Below are 18220 nucleotides of genomic sequence, written 5' to 3'. Positions count from 1 at the left end.
CTGAGACCGATTCTCTTCCTGTTTGAGAAGTCTCAGATGATTTTTCTTCCTTTTATCAAGCCTTTCAAATTATAAATACCTAAATCCACATGTGAAGTGGATCATGGCCAGCTTGTACCTCAGTGCCTTTTTTACCCTGCTCCTCCCAACAATTTCTTACTACAGTCCTTTACCCTGTGAATTTGGCAGGAGGAATTCAGGATGTGTGTAATATTAACTGCTGGAACCAAAGTATTTTCAAAGTCTACACGGTGTCATTATTTGCTATTTTGCTATTAGCAAAGCAAGTATGCTCCAGCTAAGGCACATAGCTTTGGATCAGGCCATCTGTCTCCTGTCAGTGATCCATAAGCAAAAGACTCAGACCAACATACAGTACTTACAGCAAAGAAGTATTTAAATAGAACTCAAAAAAGATCATGTCCAGCTGAAGATCTGAACCCTCAATGATTGCAGTTAATGCTCTCATCTTTCTTACTGTTTATGATTCTGCAAACATTTGCCTCAGAAGTGCTCTATTTTCCTATCACGGCAACCAGAGACTCTGGACACTGTTCAATAATTTCCTATTACTCCTAAGATGGGGTATAAATTTTCTCATGTTTTCTGAAGAAAATATTTCTTATGTCATTAAGACACATTTCCAACAAATTGCATTTTTCCGAACCTTATGCAGCTTTCTGCTTTGCACGTGGCTTCGGGCTGGAACATCTCATCCCACAGTGGAGCCTATGGGGAGACAAGACAAGCCTGTCATCCCCCTTTTCTGCACCAGTCAGGGGCTGGGGCTTGTCCCTCTTCTCACAGAAGAATCACTGAGTGTCTTCAAAACCAGTAAATATCAGCAGATCATCGGACACATACCTCCATAACAGATCTGGCCCTGAGTTTACCACCTCCAGATCCACCCCTCATAATCCAGTTTCACTTCCGTGTGTACAAACTGCTCCCGGGAACATTTTCCTCAGTAACCCTACATACAGCTGCTGGAGCAGCCAGGGTGTCTTGCTGCCCCCACCCCCTCAAGGCCTATCCTCAGCACACACCTGTCTTCCCCACCAACAGCTCCATGTTGCTTCTGACCACACACACCAGCTCCTCCTCGATATAGACTTAAATGACATTCACCTGACCTCTGACAACAGAGCTTGATTTGGTTCACACCCACAGAAGCACACTATCACTTATATTTATTGAAAATAAACTTCTGCACTTATCAAAAATTTTCTCAATAAATGTTGAGATTTAAGAAACTGGACCTGAAGCCAAGAGTACCTAGAGAGAACTGATCTTTATTAATATAGAAGATTAATATGGAATTAATACATGCTCTCCTGCAAAACAAATGTTATTATATGTGCAGTTGCAGTAAGACAGATGTATTAACAGAGCTCTGCTTAGTCTTTGCACAGAGATGGGAACCTGAGCTCACTTTGTAGAAATGGCTTCTCTTGTTAACCTGTCCCCCCCACTAACAGAGGCAGCCAAAGCATGTTCTGGAATTCTGCTGCCCAACAATTCTCAACATTAGCCAAAAGCATTCTGCAACTGGCAGCTGTTTATTTGACTGAGCAGCACAAGCACTTAGCTGAGCAAGTTGTTTACATGGGATATGTACCATGAAAGATACCCTCTCTTTGCTACTATTTATAGATATTTATCTCCATGAAAACAGTAACAGTTTTACTTTACAAATAGTATCTGAGAAAAGGCCAAGTAAATTCAAGATTCGTACATAGATCCATTTCCAGGAGCCTTAGCACAATATTAGTCTCTTTGGAGAACTTCATGCTGATCAATAATGATTCTGTCCTAGTTGGATTAAGACAAAAAACCCAATCGATTCACCCGACAACCTTTGGAGGGCTGCATCCATTACTGCAGAACACATTAAAGCACAAAGGTAAGTGTTCCTGCAGAAGTACACAAAGTTGAGATGAGGTAGTTTCTGTGTATTGCCGAGATAGAGAGGGGGAAAAATGGTCCTAAAACTGCTCCAAATTATACTTACAGGGCATTTGCTTTGGGGCAGAGGAATAAAGGATGTTTCTGCATCTACGAAATTATATCCCCAAGTTTTAGGAAGGGTTTTACATTTACTCCTTTCACTAGAGGTATCAGTGTCTCATTTTGCAAGAATCATTTAACTTCCTTCTGACCTATAAGCACTCAAATTAGTAAGCAAGAATAAGCCTACCTAGGTAAAGGAGTACCTGGGTCTACGAGGTCATGGTGGGTATCTTGATCACATCTGCTCTTACATGAACTGGTGTTAAGAACAGAAGCAACCACAACAGCATGAAAAGTTCAGTTCCTTATGAAGTTCATCTGTTAATCAAGGGACTGCAGAAAACTTCCATAGCTGATGTACTACATGTAAACTTACATAGCCAGCCTTTAACAGGACATTGCAAACCCTTTGAGTGGTCTGATTAATCAGGCTGGAAAACGCATAAGAAATGCAGTAAAAGTGGTCTTGAAGGTGCAACTGTAGGCATGTCTACAGTCTACAGAAGGGAAGAAGCACCGCCCTTCTCATGGCCACACCACTCAGAAGAAGGAAAACGACAAGCAGAACTAGCTATTACAACTGCACAGCTGTGGCACAGGGGACATGGAGTCCATGCTGGACTGCCAGATAAAATAGCTATAGAGCTGAAGCTGCACCACAAGCATGCAGCTTGTATGCAGCCAGCTGCATAGGATGCATGCTGGATCTCTGTCATCTTGCTCCTGTATGCTGCTTACACATCTTACACAGCAAGGAACAAGATTCATATACCTCCTTACTTACCTTCCCTCTTATCTGCATCACCTCTTGTCTTAACACCATTAAATCAGAGCTAATGTTGGTTAACAGAGAATATCCAACAGTCCTACATGCACTTCAGAACTGCATCAGGGAACATATCCTCAGGTTCGTACTCCAAACTACTAACATTAGGAAGTCATTCATTTCAAGACCATCCTATAAGTAACAGGGCCAACCTAAGAAGAATACTGAGCAGCCCGTGTCTTTAAATGACTATAAATAGAGCAATCCAGATTCATCATCCCCACTATATGTGCTGTATCAAGGCTCTGACCAATGCAGTGAAGACTGGAAAGCAGAAACCTTCACTTGAAAGCAAAAGTTTTACTGGAAAGCAAATATTACTTTATCTGAGGAGACCTGTCTCTACCCATCGACATCTCAATAACAAACATTTTAGCAGGGTCCCGAGCTGAGCTTAAATAGAGTCTCAGACATGGGCAGGGGCTGAGTGGAGGCCCCAGGTGAAGCTGCTCAGGGCTGTTAGTAAGAAGCACATGAAAGAATGCTCAACTTTCTCTAGAAAATAGGATTTTAATTCTGTAAGTTGAAATCCCAAACAAGTAGTGCCCTATCAGCCAGAATAAGATGGTGAAATGGGATGAAACTACAGTAAAAATTAAATGGGTTCCTATTTTTTTCTGGACCACTTTACCTACATTAGAATTTAATGTGCAGTTGAACTAGCAGTGCTGCCAAAGAAACAGGCCCGACTTCCCGGCAGAGCAGAGCCAAAAATTTTTCTTGCTATGCTAACACCTCCTACTCTGCCAGCATAACCACTGCATAGTCATATAGCAAAGGCATTGCAGGGAAGAGCTACAGTCTGAAACTTCACCGTTTCGTCATTATTTTTTTAGATTAGAATAGCTAACAGCCAAATCCCTGATCCTGTTTCCCCCTGTGGTCATGGAAATGCTTATGCTGGCGCAAGCAGGAGCAGCACAAGCACAGACCCAGCGGCTGGAAGGGACCATGCCTTGCAGTTGCAGAATCAGCTAATGCTGTCTTTAATTGTGTGTGAAACTTCAGCACTCACAACTCTTCCTTCTGAGGTTTTGAGTTTTATACCACTGTAGCCGACGAAGGAAGCCCAGATCACATCCCTGCGCTGCTCTGGGCAATGGACGCTCCAGCCCCTAGTTGACAGAATGTGCCCTGTCACCCATCAAGTAGAAAGTTGAGCTCCTACTCGGACACTGCTGTTGCTGTAATCTACATCTTGGATGAGAGACCTGACTAATTAGGACTGGCCCAACTGAATAATTACTTTTGATCTGTGCTGACCTCCTTCATAATGAGCCAGAGGATTAAAAAGATTTGTTTCTGCATCCACTCCTAGTGCTACCCATGTGTACAGATTAAAATGTATGTGAAATGCCTGTTTATGAGGAAAAAAAATCTCTTTTTCTGTACATACTTATTTGAATATAAGGTGACACTGAAAATTTAAAAGCACGGGGTGTGTCAAGAATTCAGCTCCCTGGAAACTCTGAGCTAGTCATAGAGAGGAATATAAATAATGAAACAAACTAACACTAAACCCGAAACTATACCTGAGACTACGCTGGTTAGCAGCAGCTCTATTTTCTTGCTTGACATCTGTGCCTGCAGACCACGCTGGTCTAGATGCATCTAAACTTCTAAATTCAGAAGCCCTCGGGAAACCTGTAGAGGAGGAAATGTTCCACCATTTATAGGATAGTGTCTTCTCTGCCTGCAAGAAAAAACCCTGTGCCACAAACACAAGAATGCTGAGCTTTCTTCCGAGTCCCAGCTTTTTGCTCGGTCTGCTAGGAACACTACAGGGATGAAGTGCCAACAGAACCACTGGGTTGTAACCAAGGAGCTGAGATATCATTATTTTCATCAAAATGGCTCACAAGTAAGATATTTTCTCATCTGGCAAGAAATCATTCTCAAAAACTTTCAGGATTGACAAAACATTTCCCATGAAAGTCTGAAATGAACACATATGTTGTACAAGCTGTTGAAGCTTTTTCTTTTTCTCAGCATTGCAAAATCACTAGTGGTTTTCTTATTGCTCAGCAAGCTGTTTAATATTTAGACAATTTGAAACATACTAGGACCAGAATCCAGTTCTGGGTTTGTGTATGAACAGGATGTTCTGCAACTGCAACATTCACTCCAGATTTTGACTTTGAAATTAAGAGCAATTGTTTTCTTCTTTATTAAGTTGTCAAGCCTTCCTTGTGATGGGTACGGTTATTAAAATGCCGTGCTGTTAACCAGTACAGATCTGAGCTGAGTGCAGTGTAAACGCTGCAAGTTCTGTAGTTAGGTGTGTTTAGGTTAAGATAACTGCTTGTCTAAGCAGAAGGAGGTCACTTACAATCTGAATGTCAGAGCCAAGAAGCTGTCTATTGGTGTAAATAGTTCATTTGATAAAAATTTAAAAATGTCCTGAGTTAAATTAATCTTAATGTATTTAGCTGTCAGAATAGTTGGATAAAATTAAATATTGCTTTTTATAAAACTTTCGTGAGATAAAAATCACATTTTTGTTACTGTTTAGTCGTCTCTGCTGAAAGAGAACAGTTTTACTTTTTTTTTTTAATGTGTACAAAAAAAAAAGGCAAAGCACACAGAAAGCTGTTGCAGCAGTAGTGAGCAGGAGCACCCCAGGGTTCCTGCACCATCTAGGCGTAACAGCTGATTTCCAGCACCCAAGGCGAGCCCTGCAGAGCCACCCTTGTCACAGCTTGCACAAATGCCTTCTTTTGCATTTGCACTCCTGGAAGCTCCTTTCAAAGCCATGGTCTCAACCAAAAAAACCCCAAACCCAATACCAAAAAACCAAAACCAAACCAAACCCACAAAACTCAAAAGCAACTCTGTCTTACATGTATTTTACCCAACTGCAGTGAAAGCATCTCCTCCTTGCAGCTTCAGCTCACTCCAGAAGCACTCTTTGTTATCCGGAGCGTCCTGCAGCTGGTTCCCAGGCCCCCCCTGGCAGTCCCAGCATTGCACCTCCTCACGGCACGAGAGGGTCCATCCTGCATGGAGGCCACTGCGCCGTCAGCATCCAGGTAACAAGCTGTGTGCAACTCTGGACACACTGCATAATTCCAGAGCCATACGTAACCATCAGCAGCTGCTGTTTTGTAGTAAAGAACTTAAATAATCTTAAACACGCCGCAGTAGTTACCTTCAGCACTGTGCAAGAGGCAGTATTAGCCCCCTCACAGACAGCGACTCAAAAGGGCTGAAATAATGGATTTTCCCAGGGAAAGGAGAAACCACACCAAAAAAAAAGCAATCTGGTAAATACTTTAGGGCATACTTCAGCAATAGTCCTGTACCCAGCTTTATTTTCCACCCTTCTGAGTAGTGGCAGGGGTGGGCCATTGTCATCACCTCGCCACTGAGAGCCACTGCTGGGTACTGCCACCTGCACACCACCAGCCATGTCACAGCGCCGGCCATGTCACAGCACCGGCCATGTCACAGCACCAGCCATGTCACAGCACCAGCCATGTTACCACACTGTCGGCCATGTCACAGCACTGGCCATGTCACAGCACCGGCAATGTCACAGCACCGGCCAGGTCACACCGCTGGACATGTACCAGCACTGGCCATTTCACACCGCCGGCCATATCAGAGCGCCGTCCATGTCACAGCACCGTCCATCTCACAGCACCAGCCATGTCACAGCACCGGCCATGTCACAGCACAGGCAGTGTCACAGCGCCAGCAGTGTCATACTGCCGGCCGTGTCACACTGCCTGCCATGTTACAGCACCGGCCATGTCACAGCACCAGCCATCTCACAGCGCCAGCCGTGTCACATTGCCGGCCGTGTCACACCGCCGGCTATGTCACAACGCCAGCCTTGTGCACAGCACAGGCCATGTCACAGCACAGGCCATGTCACAGCGCTGGCCGTGTCACAGTGCCGGCCATGTCTCAGTGCCAGACATGTCACACTGCTGGCCAGGTTACAGCACTGGCCATGTCACACTGCCGGCTATGTCACAGCGCTGGCCATGTCACAGCACTGGCCATGTCACTACCGCTGGCCATGTCACAGTGCCCGTCACGTCACAGCACAGGCCATGTCACAGTAACGGCCATGTCACACTGCTGGCTATGTCTCACTGCTGGCCATGACACAGCACCAGTCATGTCACAGTACTGTACATGACACAGCGCCAGACATGTCACAACGCTGGCCATGTCACAGCACCAGCCATGTTACACTGCCGGCCTTGTCACAGTGCTAGTCATGTCACCGCAACACCGGCCATGTCACAGTGCTACTCATGTCACAGCACCGGCCATGTAACACTGCCGGCTATTTCACACTGCCGGCTATGGCACGCTGCTGGCTTTGTCACACTGCTGGCCATGTCACAGCACCGTCCATCTCACAGTACCGGCCATTTCACACTGCTGGCCATGTCACAGCGCCGGCTATGTCACAACGCCAGCCTTGTCACAGCACAGGCCATGTCACACTGCCAGCCATGTCTCTGCACCAGCCATGTCACACCACCTCCTATGCCAGCTATGTCACAGCACCGTCCATGTCACAGCACCGTCCATGTCACAGCACAGGCAATGTCACAGTGCCGGCCGTGTCACATTGCCGGCCGTGTCACACTGCCCGCCATGTTTACAGCGCCGGCCATGTCACAGCACCGGCCATGTCACAGCGCTGGCCATGTCACAGCACCGGTTAAGTCACAGTGCTAGTCATGTCACAGAACCGGCCATGTCACTGCACTGGCCATGTCACAGCAAAGGCCATGTCTACAATGACAGCTATTTCACAGTGCCGGACATGTCACAGCACCATCATCTCACAGCACTGGCAATGTCACAGCACCGGCAATGTCACAGCGCCGGCTGTATCACACTGCCAGCTGTGTCAGAATGCCGGCCATGTTACAGCGTTGGCCATGTCACAGTGCCGGCCATGTCACAGTGCCAGCCATGTCTCAGTGCCGGACATGTCACACTGCTGGCTAGGTCACAGCACTGGCCATGTCACACAGCCGGCCATGTCACAGCACCGGCCATCACACTGCTGGCCATGACACACCACTTGCCATGTCACAGCAAAGGCCATGTCACAGCAACGGCCGTGTCACAATGCCAGCTATGTCTCAGTGCCAGACATGTCACAGCACCGTCCATCTCTACCGCACCGGCCATGTCACAGCACAGGCAATGTTCACAGCACCGGCTGTGTCACACTGTCGGCCGTTTTTAGACCGCCAACCATAACACAACACCGGCCATGTCACAGCACCGGACATGTCTCAGTGCCGGAGAAGTCACACTGCTGGCCAGGTCACAGCACTGGCTATGTAACAGCACCGACAATGTCACAGCACCGGCCATGTGTACACTGCCGACTATGTCACAGCACCGGCTATGTCACACAGCCAGCCATCTCACAGCGTGGGCCATGTCACAGCACTGGACACGTCACACCGCCAGCCATGTCAAAGTGCCAGTCATGTCACAGTACCGGCCATGTCACAGCACTGGACATGTCACAGTGCTGGCCATGTCACAGCAACAGCCATGTCACAGCAACGGCTGTGTCACAATGCCAGCTATTTCACAGTGCCGGACATGTCACAGCGCCATCCATCTCACAGCACCGGCAATGTCGCAGCACAGGCAATGTCACACCACAGGTCATGTCACAGCACCGGCCATGTCACAGCAATGGCCATGTTACAGTGCCAGCCATGTCACAACATTGGCCACGTCACAGCGTCGGCCATGTAACAGCACCAGCCAGGTGAAAGCACCGCCGGCCATGTCACAGTGCCGTCCATGTCACACCGCTGGCCTTGTCACAGCACAGGCCATGTCATAGCGCCAGCCATGCCACAGTGCCGCCATGTCACAGCACTGGCCATGTCATACTGCTGGCCATGTCACAGTACCGGCCATGTCACAGCACAGGCCATGTCACAGCACCAGCCATGTCACGGCGCCAGCCATTTCACACCATTGGCCATGTCATCACCGCCGGCCATGTCATAGCGCCAGCCATGTCACAGCACTGTCCAGTCCACCCTGTGCCAGCTCTTCAGGGGTAACCAGGCCAGAAGAGGGCCAGGACACAGAAAGTGGACGTCCCTACTGAATTCACACTGGTCCTTTTTTCTCCCTTTCCCATCTTTTACCACTTTGTTCGGGGACTTTTTTGATCAACCCCTTTTGTTTACAGCACTGATAAAAATAATTTGAGCCTGATCACCTCTCCTCATAGTCAGATCTAAATAATAGGCTTTTACCCACCACGACAGCAAAATCTAGCCTTGATTTAACTCTAATTTTCAAAAACCCCAAAATGCTCACCACAGTTGGCATCGGATGGGGTCTGGCTGCAGAGCTGGCGGTTCCCCCAGCCCAGCACGACACAGCTCAGCTCTGCAGCAGAGAGGGCAGGAGGGCCGGGGGCCACCAGGAGCTGGCGCAGGAGCTGTCGGAGCAAAGGGCAGCTCTGCTGTTGGAACGGGGCCCTGGGGAGCCCTGCAGAGCCAAGGGCTTGGCTCCCACCCCTTGGCAGAGGTCATGTCTGGAGCCGGGGCAGGAAACCGGTGGGTTTTGAAAGCACAGGTGGAAAGGGTCTGAGCAATTCCCTGGCACTAAATGGTGTGTTTGAACTTTCTTCATCTTCACATTAAGTAAGTCCAGTGTCTCTGTCAAACTTGCGTATTCAGTTACAAAACCTGTGTTCACTGGTAGAGTTCTGTACCTGGAAGGCGCTGTACTAAATGGAATATCACATCCAAACCCAACAGCCTCTCCAGTTGCTCTTTTGCCTACTTAGTTTCCTTCTGAGTCACAACACGGTCGACATTGTTTGGCAGTTTATGAACTGAGCTGTTGAATTGCTCTGAACAGTTCAAATACCGGGCAGGAGAGTCCTTCCATTTGCAATGCTACTTTTCAAGGTTGCAGCTACTTTTCTGTTAGCAGAGCCTTTCACAGGTCACAGGAACAACTGATTGCTATCACCCAAAGTCACTAAGTTTGTCTCCTTTCCCTTCCCTGTCTTTCCCTTTCCCAGACCTCCGCAAAACATATTTTTTTTCTAGTCTTTCCTCAGTAGACATCATTTCCAAGTCCTGCTAGGTGTTCTCCTCGCATTTTTGTTCATGTCTCTGGACAACATAGACACTTATGCCACTATGGCCCTAACAGAGTGGAACAAAGGTATGCACCTGAACAAACAGTACTCTGCTAGAATATCTCTAACTACTTGCCTTTTTTTTTACAGCACCTGAATAGATAGTTGATGCTCTGTTTTCTGAATAGACTTCAGCTGCACTCTAGTGGCTGCATTCTAGGATTTCAGGCATTTGGAACTGCCTGAACTCCCCATTTCCACCTACTCAACGTAATACAATTCACTAGTAATGGAAAACATGCTTCTTCAAGTATGCCCTTTTTTTTCCCGCCCAGGAAAATTCACTGCTGAAGGTTGAGATCAGAAAGATGAATACAGAAATTTATTTTTGCTGAAATTGGATTGGAAGCCGGTATCTCAGTTTAATTCAAACCATGTATTTCAGATGCAGGTAGGTTGGTTAGCATCTACCTCAACTGCTAGTCCCATCAAATGTCATATATATTACCCAAGTACCAAATCAGTGCAGTGTCAGCAGTTCAGTGTCCATCCCTGTTCCTCAGCACAGCAGGACTAGTGCTGGGTGCTGGGCTGTGAGGTGGTCGCTAGCTGAGGGACGACGACTTGTAGCTCCATTCCTAGAGAAGCGCTTTTTTAAGTTGGCAAAGACCAGGTTTTGATCTTGTATAATGCGAGATGCGCAAATCAAGGCTAACACTTGACTACAAGAATTAAAGAAATAATGGATAAGGATATTTGAGGAGGAGGAAGAGGGCTCGGTGATTATTAAAGACAGCCAGGAATATATAACAATAATGTGATGATTTTTAAGGGAATAAAGATGAAAACATGTTTTCCATGTGTTATAGATAGATTTACAGCTTGGGAATAAGTCACACAATGTTAAAAGGGGAAACACAGGCTGGCAATGATAAGTGTTCCCAGGATAAAAGGAAGAAAGTGCCCGAGTCTTTTAAAAACAAAATTAGGTGGGGCAAAAGCAAAACGTCATAAAGATCCACTTTGCTTTGGGACTGAGATGAACATGAAGACTAAATTCTTATGAGGTTTCACTTTTTTTGCTTGGCTTTAGGAAAACTGCCATGTAAACTGAGTTATTCTATAAAAATAAGCCATTCTGAAAGCTGTTCAAAGGAAGCCCTTGTCTGCACTTTACAAAAGGGTGCTGCAGGACAGAACACCACCAGAAAGAGGTGAGAGAAAATGGAAAATATCGATGCTCTTTGAAGACAGTGGAATGTGGGCAGTGTGAATTTCCTTCCTGCAGTGCCTGAAATGGTTAGACTCTCACATTTCCAAATACCAGTCACCGGACCATTGCCACATCTGAAAGAACTGTACCATTGGCAGCTGTTATTTGAAGACACACATTTCTTATGTGAAGGTTGTGTCACTGCAGGCATCAACTACAAAAGACCTGAATCTTTAAAAAGAGGAAAAAAGGTCTTAATGGAAAAGGTACGCACCTGATAAGAGTTGTAATGTCAGTGTTCCTCAGCATTTGAAAATCTAAGAGCTTAAAATCCATTTCGTGGAAGATTGCCAACTGAATTAGATGAAAAATTATATTACGGATCAGATGTATCTTGTGCTGCCTACTTATTGTGTCTTCATTTCTTGCAATATAAGATTGAACTACTACAATTCAAAGGATGTGATCATTCCCAGCAGACAGTTAGGATTGTCACCTCTTAAATGTATTCAGGTATCAACCAAGTTTCTGCATGTAGCCTGTCAACCTGACGTTCTTCCCCAGGAAGTCTCTGTGGCCCTGCCTGTTGGCTGCACTTCATTTAACCACCCTAATGCTATCCCCGCAGTCATTCTGTCTTCCTCTGTAAAAATCAGATGTGGTTGCTTCCCAGATGTCCTCCTTTTCACTCCTGTCCAAATCTGGCTGGAGATTCTGGCGTGTAGGCTTGTTTGTGCAAGTGTGAACATTCAACTTCTTGTTTCTCCATTTCCTTTCTTTGTGACCATCAGTGTTGAAATTGCCTCTCTGAGCAGAGGACACTGACGGCAACAGGAGCACATGGGAGAAAGTGCTGACTCTGGAGGTAACCACAGTGACTTTGAAGAGAGAAAGAGAAAGAAGAAACAAATGGGAATATATGGGAAAAGTGAACAGAAGAACAATTAAAAGCATGAGGAAATAATGTGGGGTCTTTTTTCCAGGATCAAGATTTTCCTTTTGTGGAATATGGGATTTGCCACATTGCATTTCTGGGCCACAAAGACAGATGATTAAAAACATCTTTCATAACAATTCTCTGCAGTTTAGTTGGGATTGGGGGCCATGACTCATGCGTGGTTATTTGCAAGTTGAACAACATTTTCCATTGACGTGTTCAAATACATGCATAGGTTGGAAATGCAATTTGAAATCATTACACTAATTTAGCAGTATATCTGAAAATACAAATGTAGAAAATACAAAGTGATGTTTCCTCAGCAAGCCTCACTTGGCCACCACATCCTATGTCTTTATCACATCACAGAAGAAATTCTAGTTAAAGACAAAGCTCAAGTATGTGTGCAGCTGGGTTTTGCAAAATGCATGAAATATGCAGGTATCTACAATGTACTCTACAGTGACATAGACAGGATCTAAACAAATAATAATGATTAGATAAATGTGTTAGAATTTCTTAGTTGCTCTCTAGGCTAGGAGATTGAATTCAAAGGTGACTGCTTTTCTCCTATCTCAGCATCAGAATAAATGAATCTATGATTCTTCTGTAACATCATCAGAATAAATTCTGACTAATTAATTTTATATTAGTACAAATAAGGAATAACGCAATTGAAATTAGAGTTGCTACACTGGATTTGGGATAGAAATTACATTAGAAGGTAATGAAACACTATAATAGAATGAACAATTAGAAATTATAGCACAGGCTCTTTCCTGTTTCCGTACTGTAAGAAACTTGTTTCTCTGTTGAAAGACATGGTGTGTGATGGGGTGGCTGAGACGTATGCTGTGTGATCCCCACTCTACCACTGATCATAATGCACCATCAAAACAACTTCTTCTTTGGGGATTCTTTGTCATGAGTTAATTTAGCCCTATTTCATCCCCAAATTTAGATTTGCAATGAAGAGGTGATGGTATTTCTGTGATACTGTCAGTACATGCCTCAGATGATTCATGTAGGCCATTTCAAGTAGGAACCCATCAAACAGCCATATCATGTATTTGATGAATGCTACAGTGTTTAGACCAGCTGTTACAGCAGTTTAGTTTTAAAGAGATTTAATTACTATGCTGCCATCATTTACCAAAATTTCCCCAGAAAAAATAAGGTACTTTAAGCCAGACTGTGAATTCCAAAAGGAAAACTCATATACAATACTACTGAGACTTGTAGATATGATCTCAAATACACACACTTGTATGGAATGCGCTTGCAAATTACAGACCCAAGGTTAGAAGGTCTTCAATGACTAGAAATAGCGCGAGTGATGCATTTAATTAGAAAGATGAGAAACCTTCCAGTGCTTCAGAACTATGCATGCAGTCTTACTAATATAGGAACCTCACAAAATGCCACCCTTTGTGCAGTTAAATGGAGCAGATGTGAACAGTGACCTCAGGCATTCATACCAACACAGCTTTGGAAGGAGATCCACATCAAGAAAAGGGACAATGGACATGGTGGCTTTTTGTAAAAAAATAGGCACATTTGGAATTACTAAATGTAGTCTCACCAAAAGGACCTACTGAGAGGACAGTGCCTGAATTGGCTTTACACGACAGATACAGTCAGTCATGTCCCTGTGGTAATATTATGGCTCTGTGGATTTTTTTTCAGACACAGAAATCCTCATTAGAGGTAGCTGAAAAATGGAGCACGGAAATAATGACAACGTAATAACTTTTCCTCTAAGCTTGTCCGTTTTTTAGTTTCACTGAGAGATTCCTCATTTGAAGGACTGCTGACTGTAATTCCATCCGTAATTCAACCATTACCCCCTTATGCGCAACTCCAGCAACAACCTTTTATTGTTGCACAAATCAAAGAAAGATAATTGACACTCCATGTGTGAGGTAAGTTGAAGAAGTTTCTCTTAAGTGAATGTTTCTTCTTTGGAGGGGGTCTTGCCCAGGCTAGACTTGCACTGAAGCAGTAACCAATGTCCATGCAGATAATATGCCAATATTTTTATAGTGTATGGAGTGTGTAACTATGTAAATGTTTATGTATGCAGTTACAAGCAAATAGGTCCACAGCAGCTCACTTACATGTAGCAGGCAGAATATTTTCAACATTTTACTGTGCTTCCTTGTTTACTTATTTATATTCAGACAAAGGAAGTGGTAAGGCTGACTAGCTGACAACTTTTCTGAGAAGAGACCATTTTGTGTTAGAGGAAGCAGTATCTCTCCTGGAAGTCCTAACAACGTAGTTCTACATTTACAAAAACAGCTCTTAAACAGAAGAAACTGGGCATTAGGCGAGGAATTACTGGATCCAGTGGAGGTGGGCGCGTGCAGGAAATACATGGCTGGTTCATTGACGATACTGCTATGAACGTTCTCTAGCTGCCCGGAGGAGAAAACTTACAATGGATTTGCGAAATGTTCCTTACCGTTCAGACGTGGTTACGTGGAACCCAGATGAATTAGCAGACTATTTTAGGATGGTAAGTTTAACTGTGTTTTGTCAGGAGCAAACTAGTGTAATATTGTTTGTGCTAAATTTACCTATTTTTATATTGGGCAAAGCTTGCTGCAAAACTAAAACCAAAACCTCTGACAATTAAAAAGCTGAGCTAAACTGGCCAGGGAAATCTATAAATGAATCTTGAAAGTGTGTTCTAAATTAGGTACAAGAGAAAGTCATGTCTTTTAGAGAAAGTACTCACTTTACTACAATTGTTGATATAACAAATATTAACAGCTGTAGAGGGCATTAATGTGTGAAGATTACAAGTTTTCTAGGTCTTCTTCAGTGACTTTCAGAAGAGAGCATTTTTTTCAATTGCTCCGTGTTCACAAATGAGTCTCTGAATGTCTTTGCTAATCACATCCATGAGAACGCAGCCAGGAACTTAACAACAGTGGATACATGGACTCCTAAAATTTTTTTAGGCTCAGCTAGAAAGACCTTTCACCTTTTGATTTTACTTCCCTATTCTAAAACTTTGTAGGCAAACCTCATGGGTAAAGATTACTAGCTACCCCTTCTTTCCTGTCACTGTAAACTTTTCTGACTACCTTGTGTGACTAGCTCGGAACTTCTGTTTGTTTTGACATCTTTTCCACTTGTGATGATCTATAAATTTTATTTTACAATGCAAAGGAGTTTCCACACTGAATAAATACTCTGAAGGGCAAAACGGGAATTCACTGCCAAAATATATCCTCTGCACAGCAATGCTGACACCTTTGCAATTGCCCAGGAATGTGTAACTGAGCCAATTTTACTGAGATTTCACTTCTGTGTGTTCTCTGTAAATGGCTCATTTTTCAGTTCACATCAGAGAGAGTGTCTGCTCCATCTCCCTGGCAACTGAACACGTTCCTCCCAAAGTCCAAAACTGTCATCCTGGAATTTAACATTCAGGTCAATCAGAAGATTTGGGAAGATTTGCAAGTAATATCAGCATAGCTGGCTGATTTTCCAGTAAGTTGTCAGACTGGACTTGTAAAACCCGGAACAGTTTGGGCTTCATTTTGAAATCATGCTGTTTGTTGTTTCAATGGCATGTATAACTACAAAAGTTTTATCTGGGTAGTTGATTTTGCAAGTTTGATACGAGGATGAAAAACTAGCTAAAAAAGACAAGCAGATCAAACATGAAGTCTATGTCTACCAGATCTCCAGAGAACTGAAACTACCAACTACCTGCAAACTTCTAATTTTAGGGTGCAGGGGTTAGTGGCACAGCAAAGTGAAACATAGACTCAGAGATGGAACAGATGAGATCTTTATCAACAGGCAACCTCAGACAGATACGAAAAACATTACAACGCTGGGGCACAGTGGTTTGGATCACCGTTTCCAAGAGACTAGGGGAAGCGGCTTCCTGGAAGAGTTGATAATTCTATTAACAGTGACAGAAGGATTAACTGTAGGTTTTATCATAACTGAACGTGCCTGGTTACATTTATTTTTGAGTACTTCCCTTTGACAGATCCAGATACCCCTCCGGATAGAGACAATCCTGGCATTCCACTTTGGGGGAGGTGAATCAAGGCAAAAGCTGCTTAAAGTCATCTAAGAGACCCGTGTAAGACAGTATTGGCAGCCTAAGTCAGCTATCTCTGGGCAACGGCCACAATTGACCAATCTTCTCCCCAGATAAACTCATACAATTTCCCTCACACGTATCATTAAATGGTTGAATATTAGGAATGCTTTATTTGCATCTGCTTAATATATTTTGCCTGTTCGAAGCCATATGTTCGAAGTCAAGATTCAAGTCCAAGAGGGATAAGCAAATTCTTTCCTCCTAAATTGAGCTAATTGTGGGGTAATTTTCAAAGGCCAATCACATTCATATCTCCTTTCACCTGAAGTGATTGGTCATGACCCAGGGCAGTGGTAAGATTTTTGTCAATTCATTGTTAGCTTACACCTTCATATTAGCAAAATTCAGCCAGCATACACATCAGTAATATATGTAACAATGCTATGATATATTACGGAATTAATAAAGTCCTCCATTTCTGTCAAATAAGAATTCTTCATGCTTATCAGTAATAAGATCTAATTTATAATTCTGTGTGTGTTAACATAATTCTGCCTATGTTAATTTAAACCATGTGTTCAAAATAGGGAAGGACCAATAAAGAATCAAACCTTCAAAGAATTTCTAAAGACTTCAATTTTTTTTTTTTTTTTTAGAAAAAGCAAAGATGGTCATATTTCTAATATCCCAAGGTTTATTTTTAATAGCTAAACAGTATTTTTCATTAATTAATTTAAGAAGAGATTAGGCATCAGTCACACTGATACGTTCTACCAAATACAGCAGTTGCTCACCGCCGCATACAGACTTGAGCTGTAATGTCATGATAGGACTCGCTGCATGACAGAGACATCATTTACAGGTTTAAGTCCTTGGTCTGTGCAAGAGTCTTAATCTGTCTCCTAAAATATTTAGCAGAGTTAGGCCTGTTTTTGCATATGAATAAATGAAGGTGGCTCCTAAAAATACTCTCAGTTGTTCAGATGTTTTCAGGATCTGTTCTCATGCAACACCGTTACAAAATTATTCCTTGAGGTGCATAAATAGGATAGAACTAAGAAAGAACATAATGCTCCCTATAAGGTGTTCTCTGCTTTAGGGGAATTATCCCAGCAGCACAGGATCATTTGTCTGCATAACTTTCACTAACTGAAGTTTCAGGCAGACCCACAGCCATTCTGCTCTCTTGAAGGCTCCAAAATGTCACTTTTTCTGCCCACTCTTTGGGTTCCTTCTGATACGGACTTGATCAGCTTGAAACAGAAAGCATGCATTCTAGCCAGATCAAAAATATAAGTTGTGCTCTCATATTATGCTATTACTGTTCAAATTAAAAAACACTTAAGACACCCACTTGAAATATTTAAGAGGCATGTCTTGCTAAATATACCTAACATTTTTTCAATTATTTTTTTTAAGTGCCCCCAACTATCATTGAATTTTTGTCTGGTAGGACTAGGAGCTTTCTTTTCTTATGTATATGATCAACTTTTAAAATGCATATCTTTGTTCTAGATGCTAATGTAAAACATAATATTGTGGAAAAGCTTTTCAAATATTATAGATAATTTCCAGGATTAACAAATGACATTTCCATCCAGAAAAGGAAACTTTTCAATCAGAATAATGAATTCAGCAACCAGGATCAAGGTTCAGTATTCCAAGACAGTAAGGTTTTTGCTGTAATCCCTGTTTTCAGCAACCATTTATCTTCGTCAGTACCAAAACTATCCATTTCCCAAATATTTTTTTGGCCCAGGCAACTGTGAGGTGGTTTTTTAATGTGAGAAATTACATGTTCCCAGATGGATGAAAATCCTCAAGTCCACACAAGAACCTTTGTCTTAAAAATTCATGTTTACAGAACAAAACGAGCCATTTAGACAGGCTCCAGTTTACAAAAGGGTTACTTGAAGCATCTACTGAAAGCTAGCCATGTGTCTAAGTGTCTTAATCCATTCTTGCAATTAAGGGTGCAATAATCATCCTCTTTTCATTGACAGTTAAAGTATAAGGACTGTGAGAAAGTCGTGAGGAAGCACAGCATAAATGGACAAAGGTTTTTG

At 43.3% G+C, this 18220-nt stretch overlaps 1 protein-coding gene across 3 annotated transcripts in view; it reads left to right on the top strand.

The window, feature by feature from the left end:
- The first annotated feature begins 14304 nt into the window (after positions 1 to 14304).
- LCP2 (lymphocyte cytosolic protein 2) overlaps positions 14305 to 18220 on the top strand; it is a 31580-nt gene continuing 27664 nt past the window's right edge. For all 3 annotated transcript variants that reach the window (XM_037397850.1, XM_037397849.1, XM_037397848.1), the window contains exons 1-2: positions 14305 to 14603; positions 18158 to 18220. In XM_037397850.1, coding sequence (XP_037253747.1) covers positions 14526 to 14603; positions 18158 to 18220 — 141 coding nt within the window. In that variant the 5' untranslated portion in view covers positions 14305 to 14525. The remainder of the gene's footprint in view (positions 14604 to 18157) is intronic.

Source organism: Falco rusticolus, chromosome 8, assembly GCF_015220075.1.
Source record: "Falco rusticolus isolate bFalRus1 chromosome 8, bFalRus1.pri, whole genome shotgun sequence".
NCBI lineage: Eukaryota > Metazoa > Chordata > Aves > Falconiformes > Falconidae > Falco > Falco rusticolus.
Note: the sequence above shows the minus strand (reverse complement) of the source record. Positions and strands in the feature narration are given on the sequence as shown.